The sequence below is a fragment of the Dunckerocampus dactyliophorus genome, chromosome 1 (assembly GCF_027744805.1).
Source record: "Dunckerocampus dactyliophorus isolate RoL2022-P2 chromosome 1, RoL_Ddac_1.1, whole genome shotgun sequence".
Classification (NCBI taxonomy): Eukaryota; Metazoa; Chordata; class Actinopteri; order Syngnathiformes; family Syngnathidae; genus Dunckerocampus; species Dunckerocampus dactyliophorus.
Window position 1 is genome coordinate 10,296,496 of NC_072819.1, and position 19,368 is coordinate 10,315,863.

The 19,368-nt window shown below is 42.8% G+C and overlaps 1 protein-coding gene across 6 annotated transcripts in view; it reads left to right on the forward strand.

Moving 5' to 3' along the window:
* LOC129184168 (aryl hydrocarbon receptor-like) overlaps positions 1–19,368 on the forward strand; it is a 38,093-nt gene that overhangs the window by 903 nt on the left and 17,822 nt on the right. For 5 of the 6 annotated variants that reach the window (XR_008571560.1, XR_008571566.1, XM_054780604.1 and 2 more), the window contains 9 exons: positions 350–537; positions 9,180–9,304; positions 10,093–10,182; positions 11,426–11,549; positions 11,873–12,006; positions 14,151–14,353; positions 14,432–14,541; positions 16,394–16,535; positions 16,605–17,994. Coding sequence is in view for 4 of the 6 variants with exons in the window: in XM_054780604.1 (XP_054636579.1) it covers positions 350–537; positions 9,180–9,304; positions 10,093–10,182; positions 11,426–11,549; positions 11,873–12,006; positions 14,151–14,353; positions 14,432–14,541; positions 16,394–16,535; positions 16,605–17,994 (2,506 nt within the window). In the remaining 2 variants the exon portion in view is untranslated. Of the gene's footprint in view, positions 1–349; positions 538–5,802; positions 5,859–9,179; positions 9,305–10,092; positions 10,183–11,425; positions 11,550–11,872; positions 12,007–14,150; positions 14,354–14,431; positions 14,542–16,393; positions 16,536–16,604; positions 17,995–19,368 lie in introns of those variants that run through there. The other variant, XM_054780607.1, reaches the window with a different exon arrangement.

Sequence of the window (19,368 nt, forward strand, 5' to 3'; positions counted from 1 at the left end):
GATCAAAATGTAATCTGCAGCCCACTATTAAATACTTTGTAAGATACCAAATAATTCATATAACTAACAACAAAGTCAGGTCTTCAATTTGTCCTCTTGCAATACAACTATGCAATACAACTATCCTCACATCAGAGAAGTGATACTTAAATCATTTACAATCACTTTTATAACTGCAGGAAGTTGTAATAGTGTTTTACTTGTGTTGTGCACAATTTCCCATCAAGCTGCATATAGTAAAATGGTAAAATAGGTGCGAGTGGGCCATTGTGATATTCTTCACATTTTAATTAATGAAACCCACTAAAATCAGTGGATTAAGATATGCTACGTGTCATCTCAAATCCAGAGCCAAAGTGAGTCCGGCTGAAGGGGCGAAGTCCAATCCATCCAAACGTCACCGTGATCGTCTGAACTTGGAGCTGGACAGACTGGCCAGGTTGCTTCCCTTCCCTGAGGATGTCATCTCCAGCCTGGACAAACTGTCCATCCTGAGGCTCAGTGTCAGCTACCTCCGCACCAAGAGCTTCTTCTCAGGTAGGGAACCCTACTCTTTTGGACTCAACCTACTGTGAAAAAACTGTATGTAGCTGTCTAAAAGTGAAACATCTACAGACGTAGGGCTTAAGGTATAATTTCTGACTTACACAAAAACTCGACTTCCATTGCCGTCGTAGGAATGGAACTTGTACGTAGACCGAGGACCTCCTGTACCGCACCATGATGCAGTTGTATTTATTGTACAGTCATACTTGTCTATAGTGGCCACTAGAGGGAGTCTGCAAAAGTGGCCGCTATAGACAGGTGGCCTCTATAGACAGGTTGGCATCCAGTTTGAATGTTGACCAGTAGAGGAGAAAAAAGGGGAAAAAATAATAATAATGTTGACCAGTAGAGGGCACTGCGGATAAAAGTTGTACAGCACTACTAGGCTTGTTATTATCATGGTTCATGGTTCATGGTTTTAATTCATCCTGAACATGCATATGAGTCAAACAGTAGCACATCACATAGTACAATTCACAATTTTGCATGTCCAAAAAGGAGTAGGAAGAAGCAAAGCTTATTTAATCCTACCCCTCATCAGTTTCACATCAGTTGCAATACATTTATTCACCTCTTGTTCTTCCAAGTGTACTTTGTAGGTCTACATGACAATGTAGTGCAATCATAGCCAAGGTTTTTACTAACTAAAGGGAAGCTAGAGGCTTAATAATAACTGATAGAATATATCCACGACCCACAGAACAAAGCTGTGCTAGTAATGTCTTACGCTTGTTTTTAATATTTTACTTTTTATACGGCAGAGTGTCATTACAGCTTTAGTTCATCGGGACATGACGGTGGGCGTCCCGAGCGGGAGAGCTAGGCTCAGTGCTAGCTGTGAGTTTCGAGAGAGTTGGGAAGTGTGTTTATGTTGGCGTGGATGTAAAGTCCTGCAGTGTTCTCCGCTGTTAATAAAGCATTTAAGTGCATCGGCGAAGTGAGTCTCTCCTTCCCCACAACAAGCGACATTACAGTATTGACCAGTGCACACCAGGAAATAAACGGTGTCATTTCTTACAGGCATTGGCTGGACAGCTATGTAGTGGGGCTTGTTTAACCTTTGCCTTGTGGGCAAGCAGGAAGGAGAGACGATGCTGAGAGATGTGTGTGTGTTCTGAGCTGCTGTCTGGTGGCGGCGTTCAATAAATAAAGTTGGCAGAAGCAACAGGAGAAGTTTCCTTCTTTGCTTCGGAGCTGAATAACACTGACAAGTTAACAGACTAGTAGCGAACGGAAAAGAAGACGGCTTTTTTTGTGTCGAATACAGAAGATGAGGACTTTGATGGATTTGTGGATGAGGATTGATGAAAAATAACGTGAGTACATTCTAAAATACTTCAATTAAGTACAACCGAACTCAGTTTTGCTACCGCTGCCGCATGCATGCTAGCGTATGTTTTTTTTTGTATTGTAGCGTCGCTGGGAGCACGTCCTGTTCCCAGCCTACTTTGCGGTAATGTTTTGGTGCAAATGCTCTTAAAGCTACATGTTTGACCAGGAAATAGCAAGCTCAAAAGAAGACGGCTTTTTTATGTGGAACAACTGACAGTTTGTGTGGATCTTGTGAATGATTGTGACTGAGCTAGGACTCAGTAATTAAAGTCTACACACGACGCCTTCATTGATTGAAAAACGAAACTTTTTCGTGCATGAAGCTTCTACTTGAGTCGGTAATTTGGCCGCTATATGCGGTCAGATATTGACCAAGGGAGACAAAATGGGTGGCCACTGGCCGCGTTGGACAGGTGACTGCTATACACAGGGTCTATAACATGTAAATTTGCTGCGGGGGATTTTTCAGTGCCCGCTATAGGCAGGTGGCCGTTCTATAAAGGTGGCCGCTAAGACAGGTTTGACTGTATTTATTGCTGATGTTTAAGATGGGATGGACAGAGAGGAGAGAACACAGTGATACTTGACAACGAAAACAGTAGGACCTGCTGGAATGAAGGGTGAGAGTGAAGGAATAATTCACAGTACAGTAATTACAATGTCAGCATCACTGACAAACAGTGTTTGGTTTCACTTCATTGAGGAGGGAGGAAAAGGTTGATGCATGTGTTAGTGCGTGTGAGCATGGTGGTCGACAGCAACCCAATGGCCAATAGGATGAGCGTGCTCAGCCCATACCACCAGGGCATGAAACGATCCACAGAAGTGCAAGGGATCCACAGCCATTCACCCCAAAGTCCGCAGCATACACAGTCAAATGGGCCCATCAACCCAGGACCCAGCCTGAAATGCACACCACCATGTACCAGAGAAGGAACATTTTTGCAGCAGACCTTTTGCACACACCACACATGCACTGCCTCCAAGGGAGTCGCAAAGGGGAAGGTGAACCCACCAAGGAAACCCCCCTGAGGGATGTAGGTGGAGGCAGGCCATCGGTACAGCAGGCCATAAACACCTCCTCAATTAAAGCACATGCTAACAATGGAATGGGCTGGTACCATGCCCAAGCATGCTCGATCAGTCAAAATTTTTAGAAGATTTTAATTTTAGAGGAGTGTCTCAGTAAAGAAATATGCAATACACAAATATGATCAGTTATATGAATATGATATACAGTCGTCCCTCGTTTATCGTGGTTAATTGGTTCCAGGCCCAACTGTGATAAGTGAATTTCTGTTAAAGCATAGAAAAGCTGTTTATGACCTTGTAAATATGGTTTATTAGAGCCCTTTTGACGTGAAATAACACCCATATAGTCACCTTTACACTTGTATCACCCAATGTAGTAGAATTCATAATAGAAAAAACACCATCTTAGCAATAAATAAGACTCACACGTTAGCAGCATACTTCCTGGTGGCTATTATCTCATCAATGTAACGTTACTGACACCTAGAGACCAATGTAGAATACTACTCTACTGCCGCTGTTTAAGAAGAGACTCACGATGCACTTCAATTGCTTTATTAACAAGCAGAGAACACATGCCACATGCAGTGAACATTCACACAGGAGCTGCTGTCGGCCACTCTTACATGCTGCAAACACACAGCTAAAAGTCAACTCTAGCTAGGGACATCACACACGTCACTTCTTAAAGATGCACACAAGTCACAGATACTTTATTACACTTCATGTCATGTCTTTTGAATGCCTTATTTTTGGTCATTTCGCTATTTTTATGCTTAAAATGCTTAATTTAGGCCATGAATACTTACAAATTGCTAAAATATGTTTTTTTTTTACTATGAATAGACCATATTCAATCACGAAACAGTGACCATGTATTAATTCATTAATTTTTTGAAAAACTGCAATAGAGTGAGGGCGCAGTGTTCCAACTGTTATGTAGCGAGGGACGACTGTAAATATGAGTGGTTCCATGTACAATAAAAGTGACTGATATTCCACATTGACTAGTTTCAGCTCCAACAACGATCAGGATGTGGCTTCAGTCATCACTGTTCATGACTACTGTACAGTAATTGTTGCTCACTCTCAGGAAAACACTGCCCCTAGCGTTTTGGCAGAGAAGTGCAAGCCACATACTCAGCCACTGTCAAAGAGCTATACCAGGATTAAGACCCCATGACTACGCTGTAGTATAATAAATCCTTAAATCCTAAAATGGCAGTTCATATGCGCAACGCCTGCCCGCTAGTTGATCCTAATCAGCATGAGCATTGCATTTGTTTTCTTATCTTAATTGACTGGACAATGATTCATATTAACTTAGATATTAAGAGGATAATAGATTGTAGAGACGATTGTAAAATCATCTCCCCAGGTACCCGTACTGATAGTTTTCAGCGCTTGTGAAGTAAAGAGCTTCATATAATTGACAAAAATATCAGACTGACAGTGCAGAAACCAGGAGCGAGTCAGCCGCAGGGCTGGCCGCTATTTCCAGTTTTTAAGACAGGGGTGTCCTAAGTGCGGCCTAGGACCAGCTTGTTTTTTATTGGCCCTCACCTTATTCTAGAATTAAAATACATGCCTTTTTAATAAGCTATAGTGTTAGATATGACACTCATTTGTGGTTGTCACCTATAACACAAAGCGGAGATGTGGACAGCTAGCATGTGTTGACCTATATTGGATTAGTTTTAGCATCACTGATGTCCAAAATGTATCAAAGCGGCTGCCTTGCATCTTCAGTTTTTCTGTATGCAACCCATGGTGGAAAAAATTTGGCAAACGGGTTGCATCCAAAAGCGTCAGTAGGCAACTTTATTTTATTAAAATATTTAGCTTATTGTTGTGTAACTACACACAATCACTCTGTTGGAACGACAAAAAAATGTGCCCATATCCACTTTCTGAGACCGAAATGTAATGCAAATCATTCAGAATGTCATCATCTCAAAACACAAATTGTGTGTGTGTGTGTGTCTGTGTGTGTGTGTGTGTGTGTGCCTGTCTCCACTCTCTAGTTGTTCAAGTCCCGCCTTGATCCACTTTGTGGCTGCACTGTGATTGGCTAGCATTGCAGACACTCCTGATGCAATACATTGGACAGTCATCTATGTCAGTCATTATAACAGCAGCACTGATTGAGAGAGACTGACAGCCTCTCTCACTGCATACTCTATGTGGAGCAGTCTACTGACACACAACATTACTGAAGACACTCATGAGTTAACTTTTTGATCAATGTGAAATAGTCGTACCATTTATATAAAATTATATTATAATTTAAAATACATTGCATCTATCACATCTATCAAATTTTTTTAGGGCCAGATTTTGAATAGACAGAAGTGTTTGTGTTTTCACTTAAATTGTAAGACTTTCCAACTTTGTAGAAAATACCATGATATATTTTATATTGTCATTCAGGCAAAAAGTACCGGGATATTGCATTTGGGCCATATCACCTAGCCCGAGTCTGCCCCCACTTCTTTCTCTTTTCTCCAGCACAATTGCATGACCCCTGGACGACCCCCAACTCATTGCAGTGTCTGAATGCACTCTTTAATGGATTGTAGGTCAGTGAGTTTGCCTGTGGCCATGATATGACCTCCCTCCCAAAGTCTGAGCCACACAGTAATGTAGGTCTGAGGAGGAGGCGGCGGCGGCGGTACTACAGTTCGCAGTTAGCAGGAGGAGATGAAAGCTTTGGAGAATAAAAACATGGCATGATAATCCACTCACGCCGCTTTACAGACTTTTTTTTTTTAAAGAGATGGGAGGGAGCACGAATGCCCATGTTTCAACTTTTGACTCTGGCAGTCACATCAAGCCAGCTGAAGCTGTTTGGCTGCTTGATAAATGACAAATTGGTCTTCCAGGTATAGACACTGTCGGTTCCGTCATGCTTCAGTTTCGGGCTACTTCATTTATGGTATCTCTCTAAAGTGAGTACACCCCTCACATTCCAGCGGCCATTTTTTTTTACCATAGTGTATCTTCTCAAGGTACCATAATACTATAGAAACTAACCGTGGATATACGTTACAGTAGTCAGTGTACACCCTGTATAGCAGGATTAATCTACTATCTACTGTCCATACAAAATAACACACCCTTTGTTGGTCTGGGGTTGCATGAGTGGTGCCAGCACTGGGGAGCTGCGGTTCACCAAGGAACATTTTTCAACGTGTACTGTGACATTCTAAAGCAGAGCATGATCCCTTCCCTTTGGAAAACAGGTCGGATGGCAGTTTTCCGATACAATGATGAGCCGAAACACACCACGTTTATTTTAGAGCTGCATCTAATTATTATTTTCTTAGTCGATTAAGCTGAGGCTTGTTGTTTCGATTAATCAAATAATTGGTAAGGCCCTAGACGGACCAAATCGATATGAACCAAACACAAACAGTTAGTGGTTTGGTCCGCAACATATCCGAAGAGGCAAAAATGTCGATCACTGTTTCCCAAAGTCAAAGCTGATGTGTGTGTGAATATCCCGTTCTGCCTAAAACACAAAAATAATAGGTCTGCTTTCGTGGATGACTAAGGAAATGAAAAAGATTTACATTTGAGAGGCTGAAATCAGAGGATATTTCCATTTTTAAATAATTTAATTAATTACCACAATAGTTGTCGATTAATTGGATAATCGATTAATCATTGATTCATTGTTGCAGCTCTAGTTTATTTGTTTCAGACGTGCTTAAGTTACGCTAAGGAACTTCACTAGGTTACATTTTCTCAATTCAACATTAATACTAATACTAATATAATTTTGCAATCTATGTTATTATTGTAGAGCTGTAATTGTCATTTATTTCTTTGTACTGTAGTTGAGAAAGCAGCTTCAATATTTGTTGTTCCTTGATGTTTTTGACAATAAGTACTTTGGTTTTGTAGTTCCTTGAATTTTCCTCTGCTTCCTTAAGTCATGCGATTTCTTGACGATGTCGGTGTTGTGTGTTGTTTTTGTATTCACTGACTCGGAGCACCTCCAAATCATTATGGCCAAGATGTGAGAAAACAACAAAGGCTTCACCCACTTTTGTGCTTCATTTAAATACACCCCTGATTGAAATCTTAGGACCAGTTGAAAAATTGCTAGAATTTGCATTTTGCACATTTGGATCTTAATGAGGTTTTAAGTAGAGCTATAATATGCAAAAACAAGAAGGGGGAGTGAGACAAAAAGCATTTTGAAAAAGTAATTTATTGAAAACAACAATTAAACTGAAATAGACTGTTTATCAGCTGATCAAAAGTTTAAGATCACATGCTATAAAAGCCAAAATCTGCTCAAAATGTTCATTTTCTGTCAGGCATTCACACTGTCATGCCCTCCTGATGGCTAAAGCTAAGAAGCTTTCTCTTTTTGAACGTGGTCGGATTGTTGAGCTGCATAAGCAAGGCCTCTCGCAGCGTGCCATTGCTGCTGAGGTTGGGTGAAGTAAATCAGTAATTCTACATTTTTTGAAAGATCCTGAGCATTATGGAACAAAAAAGTCAAGTGGTAGACCCAAAAAAATCACACCTGCGCTGAGCCGGAGGATCCGATTGGCTGTCCATCAAGACACAGGGCGGTCTTCCACCCAAATTAAGGCCCTTACTGGTGCTGACTGCAGCGCAATAACCATAAGACGGCACCCGAGGGAAAAGGGTTTAAAAAAAAAAAATTAAAATTCAAAGACCTCGTCTCCTTCGACGCCACTAAACTGCCCGTTTAGACTTTGCCAGGGAGCATCAAACATGGGACATTGAAAGGTGGAAAAATGTTTTATTCTCTGATGACAAAAAATGTAACATTGACGGTCCAGATGGCTTCCAACGTTACTGGCATGACAAGGAGATCCCACCTGAGATGTTTTCTACCCGGCACAGTGGAGGGGGGGTCCATCATGGTCTGGGGAACACCGGAGCTTCAGGTGGTGCAGGGTCGTCAAACGGTGGTTGCTTACGTGCTGATGTTGCATGACTGAGGGCCCACACAGACTGAGGGCTCTCGTCTGTGTGGTAACAGCTGGGTTTTTCAACAGGACAACGCTGCAGTTCACAATGCTCGCTTGACCAAGGACTTCTTCAGGGAGAATAACATCACTCTTTTGGACCATCATGCATGTTCCCCTCATTTAAATCCAATAGAGAACTTTTGGGGATGGATGGCAAGGGAAGTTTATAAAAATGGCCATCAGTTCCAGACAGTTGATGCGCTTCATGAAGCCATCTTCACCACTTGGAGCAATGTTCCCACTAGCCTCCTGGAAACACTCGCATCAAGCATGCCCAAACCAATTTTTGAAGTGATTAACAAGAACGGTGGAGCTACTCATTACTGAGTCCTACTGAGAACATTTTTTGTTCTGGTTTAGAGAGTTTTTTTGTCCTTTTTTGAGCGATGGTCTTAAACTTTTGATCAGCTGATAAACAGACTATTTTAGTTTAATTGTTGTTTTTAATAAATTACTTTTTCAAAATGCTTTTTGTCTCACTCCCACTTCTTGTTTTTGCATATTGTAGCTCTACTTAAAACCTCATTAAGATCCAAATGTGCAAAATGCAAATTCTATCAATTTTTCAACTGGTCTTAAGATTTTGATCAGGAGTGTATAACCAACTTAATTAATTGTCAAGTCACAGGTCACACAACTTGTGTCAAGCTCCTTGAGAAAATAGAAAAACGTGTTCTTCATAATTGAACTAATCGTCTGGTTTAAGGTTTCCATTGTTAAGTGAGCTGATTTTAGTGAAATTTGCATTGGTAATAGGAAAAAACTTGAACTGATGTCAGACCAAATGACTGCCTGTGTTCAGTTTCTGTGCAAGACTGGATGGACAATTACAAATAGATGTGATGCAGCTAAGCCATTTAAGCGCTCAAACCTTCCACCTGTATTGTCCGAAGACCACTGACATCCTCTTCTATTAACGTCTCCTTTGCTGCACTAGAAAAGCTCTTTGTTTCGCTCAGACTCGACCTGCTTGTACGGTTTATATCCCCAGGCTCTGAGGCACATTACTGGCCTCAGGGGTTTTGTGTTTGGGGTCATACAGGAGCCCCTTTTAAGATGTATGAGCTAACTTACTGTACAGGGAAGTGTGACTCGAATTCAAACACAACTATTCTATCTGCTCATGAGAAAAATTGTGTCTGGAACAGCTGAGTTTTTGATGTTTTTCCACCCCAAAGCTACATGCTATGCTTATCCTCATGAAAAATACGTTATGATTGTCCTGACTAATTACCCATCATCCTTCTCCTTCTCTAGCTCCTTCTACAGTGGCATTAAAAAGATGTCCATCCAACGGTGTGAGTAAGAGTCCTGACCGCCATGACGATAAGGTGCCGGAACAGACAACATGCTGCATGCCTGAGGGGGAACTCCTGCTTCAGGTAAATAGGTTTCTATAATTTTAACTGCTGTGTGGTGATGTTGACCCCAAAGGAAATGACACGCTCAAAAGCGTGTGATGTAGTATTATCCAGCACAGTGCAAAAGGGTACTTCACAACTACCAGTAAAAATAGTTGAGTATGAAGGTGGATGAAAAGTAAAAGTCACAAAACTAGTGTCATGGGAGACACAGAGGAATAATCCAGCATCCCTTAGCTGTCAGCAGTGAGCCTAAGTAGCAGAGAAGTCATCAAAATCTGGTGTGCCCAGTGAAATCACGTCCCACCAAGTTCTGTGAAAAAAAAACACAGATGAGGAAAACACAGGTACAAAATAATAGGGACGTAGTGTGAACGTCACAAAGAGTGCAGAAAAAGGTAGGGATATTTTTTTCGCATGTGCACTTTTGTTTGCAGCCAGGTATTTACCATGTTTGTTGTAATGTACACACGATAACCACAACACACTGAACAATAACAAAATAACCACACCACTATAACATAGTAACCGTACCTGTCTCTCTGTTTTTCTTTCATCCTAAAACATTTTGTCACAAAATTTGGAGCTCCACACTTGCTACACATGCAGTGAGAGTATGTAAAACATAACATCCTGTCAAATCACTGTCGCTGTTGATTAAAGACATGTTCTTTTCCCATGTAAGTGGCCATCGCTGATGTGCCAGTTTAGCAGAATCTCACTGTGAAAGGAGCTTAAATTGTTTTAGACTTTCTGATTACTGATGACTTTCTCAATAGTGCTCAGATCATCCCCTGTTGTCTCTGCAGGCTTTGAGTGGCTTTGTCCTGGTGATCACATCTGAGGGAATAATCTTTTACTGCTCTCAAACCATCCAGGATTACCTCGGTTTCCATCAGGTACTGTATTTTGATAACCTTTTGCAGCACATGAAGCGCCTCAGTGTATACAGTCCATCCCCACTAATCATGGGGTTTACTTTCCCAGACCATCTGCAAATGGCGAAAAAGTGCGAGTAATAAGATGCCCATAGAAATGTTTATTTTCGACACTAACTAATACAAAATCTTGCAAGATTAAAATGTGACAAACTTTCTCAATTGGGCAAAAGATGTCGCGAGAACAGGGCAGCCAGAAGACAATCAGACTGTGAACTACGGCATTGCTACTCTGAATGATAATAAACGTAATATGAAAGTGGCAGTGTGCGAGGCATGATTGGAAGCGCACATTACGTGCTATACACACACTTTAAAACCTGCAATCCAACCTACCTCGGTGTTCCCAGTGATTTGATTAAAGTTACTTGATTTATGAGATCAAAGCACATAGATGTTCACACCCCAAATCACCGTTAATCACCATCAACATTAATAAGGGCACCACCAGGTCTGCTCGGAGCAGGTGTTCGACTACAGTGCACCGGGGCGGCCACAGCAGGTGGCGTCCTCTGCTCTGTACTCTGGTTCTCCTGACCTCCGGGGCGGCACCGGGGCTGCCTGGAGCGTGCGTCTGACATGAGGGCGTAAAGTGGCGACCATAAATCTGCGTCATAACACACTTCATACGTATAAGAGATCTGTATTGACAAAAAGAAAGACAGGAAGTGCTTCTTGCGTCACGTATTTATTCTGTAATCAAATATAAGCTTTCAACAAAGGTGAAGTATCCACCGCGCAGCATCTCCGCCTCTGATTGTGTAGCAGCAATGCAATTCCGGTCTGAAAGCTCCAAAACTTCCACAATGCAACCCAACAGAGACAGGCAAAGCTTGGAAACAGTCCTCCTTCACCTGGCAGCACCTCGCCTTGCTGGCAGAACATGCATGGGTGCCCAAAGTGTGGCGCAGGGGCCATCTGTGGAACGTGGCTCAACACAGAAATAAAATAAGATAATAACAGGCTGAAGTCTGGTAAAGTTTTCCATAAGCTCATAAGACCTGAGCAAAAACGCATAGAAAAATGTGAATTTTTAAAATATCTGTTTTTGTTTGGACATAGCCCAATGATAAAAAATTTAAAATAAAAAGACTTGTTAGTATTGTTTGTATTTGAGTACCCCTAAAGTAGGTACACACACAAATTCACATATTGTCAAGTTGGAATAGAACCCCAGCCTCTTTTTGTGGTGTTTTCCTGCCAGACGGATGTGATGCATCAGAGTGTGTTTGAGCTGATCCACACAGAAGACCAGCAAGAGTTCAGAAGGAACCTGCACTGGTCGCTCAACCCTCCCAGCGCTGAATCCCCTTTAGATGCTGTAGCAGGTCTGGTACCCTCCATTTGAATCCGCAAGATTTCAATGCTTTGCCTTAATTTTTTACAGTAAATCACTCCTCCTAATCTAGAACAAACTCAGGAATCGGAAATTTGTTTTTCTTTTTGCTTACGAGGAATCAAATTGGCAGTGAGAGGAGACCTTTAGTTGAAACCTCTACACATCCGAACACAGATCCACTCTTAATGTACACACGTCACTTTCAATTATCTTCATGTCAACGCTTATGAACACACACACACACACACACACAGAGGTCAAGGACAGTCTCTCTTCTGCATCATATAGTTTGTGTTGATACATTCACTCCAGCTGATGGCGAGCCAACTTCCTCCTTCTTGGTGAGCTACAACCCTGACGAGCTTCCACCCGGAAACTCATCCTTCTTGGAGAGAAGCTTTGTCTGCCGCTTCCGCTGCCTACTGGACAATTCCACCGGCTTCATGGTGAGATTTTATGAGTGATTGTCACTTTGAGTGTCTCTTAATGAAAGCATTTGAGAAGCGTGCAATGTTTTCAGTCTTGTTAGTGGCCCTGCAGTATGCTGTGTCACGTCAAAGTTCTTCAGGGATCAGAAGCCACCATTTACTCGTGTAATCCGCTTTAGGAGAGCTTCAGGGTCATGGGGAACAGGTCCTTAATCCCCCCATTCCCCAGAAAGAAGAGGGAAATTTGATTTGCCGGGATCAGTAGCTGCCATCACTAATGCCATTTGCACTCCCACTTAGACATTTAGCTGCAGTTTAGTTCAGTGGCAGGCACCTGAGCAGGTCTGGATCCTGTGGAGAAAGATGGTAATTCCTTCATCAGACCTGCAGAACTAATTACACAAAATGTCGTCATATTTCTCATTTTAGAACCAGATTACAAGGATGTAACACTCTTGTTGTCCTTGTTCAGACACCTCAGAGGCTCAGTGCTGCAAATTAATCTTCATAGTTCACCAGGAGGATGCATGGTTCAAACCTCTGTCTCTCCTGCTTCTCAGAGCGTTTGCGTGAGCAGTAAGCCAGGTTTCTGCTTGTATCTACTGGTCACTATGGCTTTGTTTTTCGTAATCCCTCCTGCTATTCAGAACTAGATTCCTGACATCACAGCTGCAGGCCCTTAAACCCACCAAGGTCAATTAAGCAGAGCTAACAGAGGAGGGGGGTTGTCACAGGAAACACCACGGTGCGAGGGGTGGACAGCAAAAGGGAGAAAGCGCTTTCAAGGCTTGCACATTGTTTGCCAACCTACCTGAGAGTCGCACAGACACATTTGGAGTTAAATTTGTGGTTTACCTGCAAGCACCAGTGGCCATAGAACAGTTGTTTTTTGTTTTTTTTAATTTGACTCCATTTAATGGTGTGACAATCACGTATACCGCTACATTAAAGATAGTAATGACAAAGAATGTTGGGCATTATGTCACGTCTTGTTTTTGGCATATTGGCGATGACCACAGTATGCAGAAAGCAGGCACTAGTTGCAGGAAAAACTTATCTTTTAATGATGGCTGCAGCGCAGCGGCAGGAACTCAATAAAGAAAGCTTTGCAGTAGCGTGCAAGAGATAAAGAAGAAAGCAAAGCAGGCGGACACAAACCAGGCAAAACAGGAAGTACTACCAAAATAAGAGCATCAAACAGGAACAAAGGTATAAAAGTGTAAACACACTAAACTGTCACGCGGGCTAACTCATAGATCGTGACACATTATTTCTTCTATAGAAGGGACAGGGTCTCACTATTGAGACTTCCTCCTCCCTCCGTGTCTTTCCCTCCCTTGCAACGGCCCTTCCGGTATGCAAGACAACCACAGGGATAAAAGTTATTACTGTTTCATTTTATTAATGTATTTCACCTTTTTATTACTGTATTTATATGTCATTCTTAGGTGTTAGTTTCAGAATAATTTAGGTATAAGGTCTTAAGTGTAAGAACTAAGTGTAGCTTAGTCTCTCTGACCAAAGTGTCAGCAGCCACTTATATCGATGTCAGTCAGCCAGTCCGAGGTGCGTCGACGTAAACGAGTTCCAGTGTATCATGTCCATTGAGTCGCGACCAGAGGCAATACAGCCAAAGGAGTTTTATTAAAAGAGAAGAGTTTTTATCCACTGTCGTGACCCTGTACTTCCCTTCACAGTACAAATAAGACTAATGATACTTGATGACGGGCCGCACGGTGGTCTAGTGGTAGCACATTGGCCAATCGGGTGGAGATCGGGTAGACCTGGGTTCGATTCTCCCCTGGGCATTTCTGTGTGAAGTTTGCATGTTCTCCCCGTGTGCGTGTGGGTTTTCTCCAGGCACTCCGGCTTCCTCCCACATTCCAAAAACATGCAGGTGAGGCTAATTGACGACTCTAAATTGCCCATAGGTATGAATGTGAGTGTGAACGGTTGTTTGTCTATATGTGCCCTGCGATTGGCTGGCGACCAGTCCAGGGTGTACCCCGCCTGTCGCCCGAAGTCAGCTGGGATCCTCATTAGGGCCCTCGCGACCCTAATGAGGATGAAGCGGTATAGAAAATGGATGGATACTTGATGGCGGGAAAAGTAGTAAGTAGCACTTGTTTGCTCAATTGTTGGTGTTCCTCCTCTATTTTCAGGCATTGAGCATTCAGGGTCGGCTGAAATTTCTTCATGGACAGAGCCACCTGCAGTACGGCAATGAGCGCACCCCACTTCAGCTGGCTCTGTTCGCCATTGCTACTCCCCTGCAGCCCCCCGCCATCTTGGAAATCCGAACAAAGAACATGATCTTCCGGACCAAGCACAAGCTTGACTTCACTCCCATGGCCTGTGACGCAAAGTGCGTGGTTCTGCGCTCGTATTTTTCAAGTGTCACATAAGAAGTCAAAAAAGAATCCTGAGTGTTTGTGTATTTCAGGGGGAAAATTGTGCTTGGTTACACTGAGGCAGAGCTGCGTGTTCGAGGTTCGGGTTACCAGTTCATCCATGCTGCTGACATGCTGTACTGTGCTGAAAATCACGTCAGAAGTAAGTCAAACGCTTACTGTGTGCATATGGGTGGACGTTGTCACAAACACAAATGGGTCAAATGTAGCTGGACCTTTATTAAATAGTCAGGTAATTGCATTAAACCCATTGTGTGATGAAAGACAAAATATTTCTTTGCCACCTTTCACGGTAGAAAAGTAATAAAGTGAGTCGTCATTCTTCAAACAGATGCACATGTAGCATTATTTCACATTTTTTCATATATACAGTACAGGGCATTTGCTACTAATTCAACAACTTTGTGTGTCCTACTTACTGTAGCTGATGCACCCGATGACCTGGTTTGTTGTAACCATGGTGCCCACATTATCAGACAAGCTCACACAAAAACACACTCCCTGAATGCATGTAGTCATGCATACAGAAACACAAACATGCACGCATTTGAAAACATACAATACAATGTAGACATGCAAAATAATCAAAGCTTTAGCCACACCTGTCAACATTTGCATTTGAAAATAAAAGGGAAATTTCCGGAAGAAACGGGAAAATGAGGGGTTACATCCTGAGACCACCGGCAAATGACAAAAAACAAGAGTAATTGATAAGCCCATAAAAATGCATATTTTTGACACCCCACAAACCCTCCTGCTAGCTTGCCGTTGACGTTCTCCTCCAATTTCAGATCAACATTTGCAGTAAGTGACTTGTATAGTATCAGATTAGATTCAGCTCCAGAACCCTCCCCTACTCCCTTCTCGTCTTTACCATTGTTCACTCATGACACAATCCAGTTTTAAGCCCTAAATATTCTATTAGACACATTTAAGGTATAAAATGTATAGGTGCTCACAACTACTGAATGATAATGTAAAATGATGGATGAACAGATGGAATCGGAGTCACGGTGTAGCCAGTCACAACACACAACTACGGTGCATTCAAGGACAGCCGAACAAAGTGCGAAATTTCAACGCTCTGTGAAAACAACATTATCAGTGAAGAATAAAGACATAAGCATGTAAAAACGTATCACATATTTATAAATTATTATCGACTTATGGAGAATGACGTGTTCTCTGCGGAAAAAATCGCCTATTTTCAGAGGGAAAAAAACATTTTGATGAAAAATTAGCGAATTTGCAGGGTTATGAATGCTGAGTCGCGAATGTGCGGGGATCCACTGTATACTATGTTTAGTCTATTGTCTAAATTAATCGAACACTGAATGTACAGTATCTAACTACATCCATGGATGATATCAATTTATATGCTCCTCTCAAGAGAATATGTGTCACTCGGTTGGAAAACTATCAGAAACAAAAAGAATACAGTATCCATCCATCCGTTTTCTATGCCACTTATCCTCACTAGGGTCGCGGGCATGCTGGAGACTATCCCCATTGACTTCGGGGGAGAGGCCGGGTACACCCTGGAGTGGTCGCCAGCCAATCGCAGGGCACATACAGTATATACAAACAATTCACACCATTCACACTCACATTCATACCTCGGGACAATTTAGAGTCGCCAATTTACCTAACATGCATGTTTTTGGAATGTGGGAGGAAACCGGAGTACCAGGAAAAAACCCACACACACACGGGGAGAACATGGAATAGTTGTCACACAGAAATGTCCAATGGAGATTCAAACCCAGATCTTCCCGATTTCCTCTCCTCCATGTGGCCAACATGCTAATAATACAGTATTGATGACTAATACATTAATAATAATAACTAATACATTTAAAACAGTTTTGATCAAAACCATTGCTATTGTGTTGTAAAGCAACATGAACTGCATTACAGACACACACACACACACACACACACGTGTGTGCGAACTGCAGAAGCACATCGCCAGTTGTTGTCTGATGTGATTCTAGTGATAAAGACTGGAGAGAGCGGCCTCACCGTATTCCGGTTACTCACCAAGGACAACAGGTGGAAGTGGGTCCAAGCCAACGCCCGCCTTGTCTACAAGAATGGCAAACCGGACTACATCATCGCTACACAGAGGCCCCTGGTGTAAGTGTAGGGCAACAGCTTGAAAGAAGAGTTAGCGGAATTGTTTAATCATTGTTTCTCCTTTTACAGTGAAGAGGAAGGAGGAGAACATCTGAGGAAACGCTCCATGCACCTTCCTTTCACCTTTGCTACAGGAGAGGCGCTTCTTTACCAGATCGGTTACCCACTCTATGGCTTTCCAGAGCCTGTCCAGGGCAAAGCCAAAGCCTGCAAGTCCAAAAAGGGGAAAATGGACAAGACGTGCTCAGAGGATCTACACCCAAAGTCCTTGCTGGAAGTGATGATGAGCCAAGATGAGTCTGTTTACTGCCAGCCTGATTTGGAGGCTCACAAGTCCTACCAATGCAGTACTTTCAATGAACAGCAAAGTGAGACTGCTGAATGTGGTGGCATCTTGCAGATGCTTGCTAATGGAGAGACGGTGAAATCCAATGGCAAAACATCCACGTGTGAGCCACTGCTAGCAACCCTAGACTCTCTGTCTCTAGATGGAGAGGAGACCTGCTCCAACAGTGAACTCTTTAGTGCTTTGGAGAACCTGGGCCTGAATGCTGAAGACTTGGAACTTTTGCTATTGGATGAGAGAAGTATCCAGGTTGAGGTGGATCCCAGCCATGTCTCGCCAGTCAACAATGAAATCCTTTCCTACATTCATGCCTCAATGGAGATGGAGAATGGTGAACACAGCAATATAGGTCGATTTGGCGCATCGACCCTTCCACCAAATGCCTCCCAAAGTGCTACACAAGAGGTGCAGGCACACTTTGTGCCAGCTACCCCTGCTACTCCGTCTATCTGCGGACAGAGCGTCATAACGCGGCCCCAGCATATGCAGCAGCTGCCAGGTGAGGGCGGGCTTCAGTTTCCATCTGGAAGTGTAGATGTCCCCGTCCTCTCTGGGATTCCAGACAGCCACTGGGTGGTCCTGCCTGAGAAAGCCCATCATCATGACAACAATGTCAACCATTCTCTTGTCAGGACATTACCGTTAAACGGGGAGCGCAAAGACATGATCTCACCTCTGGAGTCAAGTCAGCAGTTGCAGCTAGAGCAGCACCCAGCCCACCAGCAGCCATGTCCACAGGGAAACAACCGGTCTTTGCTACATGCCGTCCAGACCCAGGACAGAACCTTTAGCCCCAATAAACACACTTTCCTTTTGCCTGATGCGCTTGTTGACGCTGCAGATTGCACCCTCTCCAACGTATCACTTGCAAGCAGATCAGCATTGAATGGCACCAGCGTTTGTCACTACCAGAGCTTAGTGGACTTTGTGCAGCCATACACACTGCAGGGCCAGGACCTACACAGGCAACAAAGTCCTGCTTTGCCCCCAGACTTGTCCCAGGGTTCCCCACAGAGCTCTGCGCTGGAGATGGAGCAGTTGGTGGCGCTGGCACAACCTTCAGTCGAGGCCTATAGTCTGTTTAGCGCCACCACACAGGATACTCGCAGCCAGGTATAACACAAAGTAATGTTCTATACATGACGAGGAGCAACAAAAAGTAAGCAGGTTATGCAAACTTGCATCTGTCAATAAGTGTCAGAGCGATGAAAAAAAAAAAAACTATAATAATTATACAGTATCACAAAAGTACTTTAAGGATGGCCGGGCTGCACGAAACTAACTTGGTGCAGAGACAAGCAGCCATATTGTGAAATTGTGAATGAATGATGTGCATAAGACATCCCTTGTTACAAGCAGCCAAGAAATTGTGAATGAATGATGTGCATAAGACATCCCTTGTTACAAGCAGCCAATCATATTCTGGGGGTAGGAGGGTTGACAGTTGGCAGATGGTTCTATTGAGAGTAAATGCTGTATATAAAAGTGAAAGTAGTAAATATATACAGAATGTATAGACACTACATCTGCGCAGTAGTTTTAGTATAATCTTGTTAGCCATCTAACGAACAACTCAGGTCTTCTGTCCTGTGTCAGTCTAACTCTCCAAATTACTTACGCTGCCAGCTTGGCTTAAGATTGTTTGGTCTGGATCTCACACTCTTAATTGGAAGGCTTTCACAAAGCCTTAACTTTGATTTGCCATCACATATCAGCAAAAGCATTGAATCTAACTCAGTGCACAGAAGCCTCAGGCATGGAGCTCAGTGTAAACTGTGATGATGTGACCAGACGTGCTGTGTAAATAAGACAGGTCCTGTTCATCTCATGTACAAAACATGTACAGTATGTCTTTATATTAGTTAATATGCATCCCTAATTTATAATTTAGGCCTTGATTTGGCAAAGTTTGGGAAAGCCAGTCGTGTCAAGCCTGTGATTAGTTGCATCATCAGATGGATGTGAGTATGTTGTTGTTATGCCGCTATGCATGATCGCACGGCTGACCTACTGTACTGTTTGACATTATCATCTAGCTGATAATGAATTCAAATGGAAGGAATTCTCAGTTCAGCTTTGTATTTTCGGCAAACTCCAGAAAACAAGAGCTGAAGTTAACATCAGGCAGTATTTGAACGGTAAAATTAAGATGTTGACTTTACCTGACGGTGTTGTCAGCCACTTGTCAAAGTCCCATTCATCCATTTGGTGTCCGTGTTGCAAAGTACTGTAGCTTCCTGATAGAATCACACGGAGACTGACGCTCTTTTGAAGTTTTATTAATGCCAACAGTAGTGCTCAATTCCAACACAGTATGCAGCTGTGTGCACACAGGCGTCTCTTCCTTGCTCTCCACACTGACAGCAGCAACACTTCCTCCTTATCCATCAGTTACATTCACAGGTTGTTAAAGTACATAGTAGGCTGACCGTCATGTTTCCCCGAATCCATTACATGTACAACGTGTACATCAGCTGTTGAATCAGC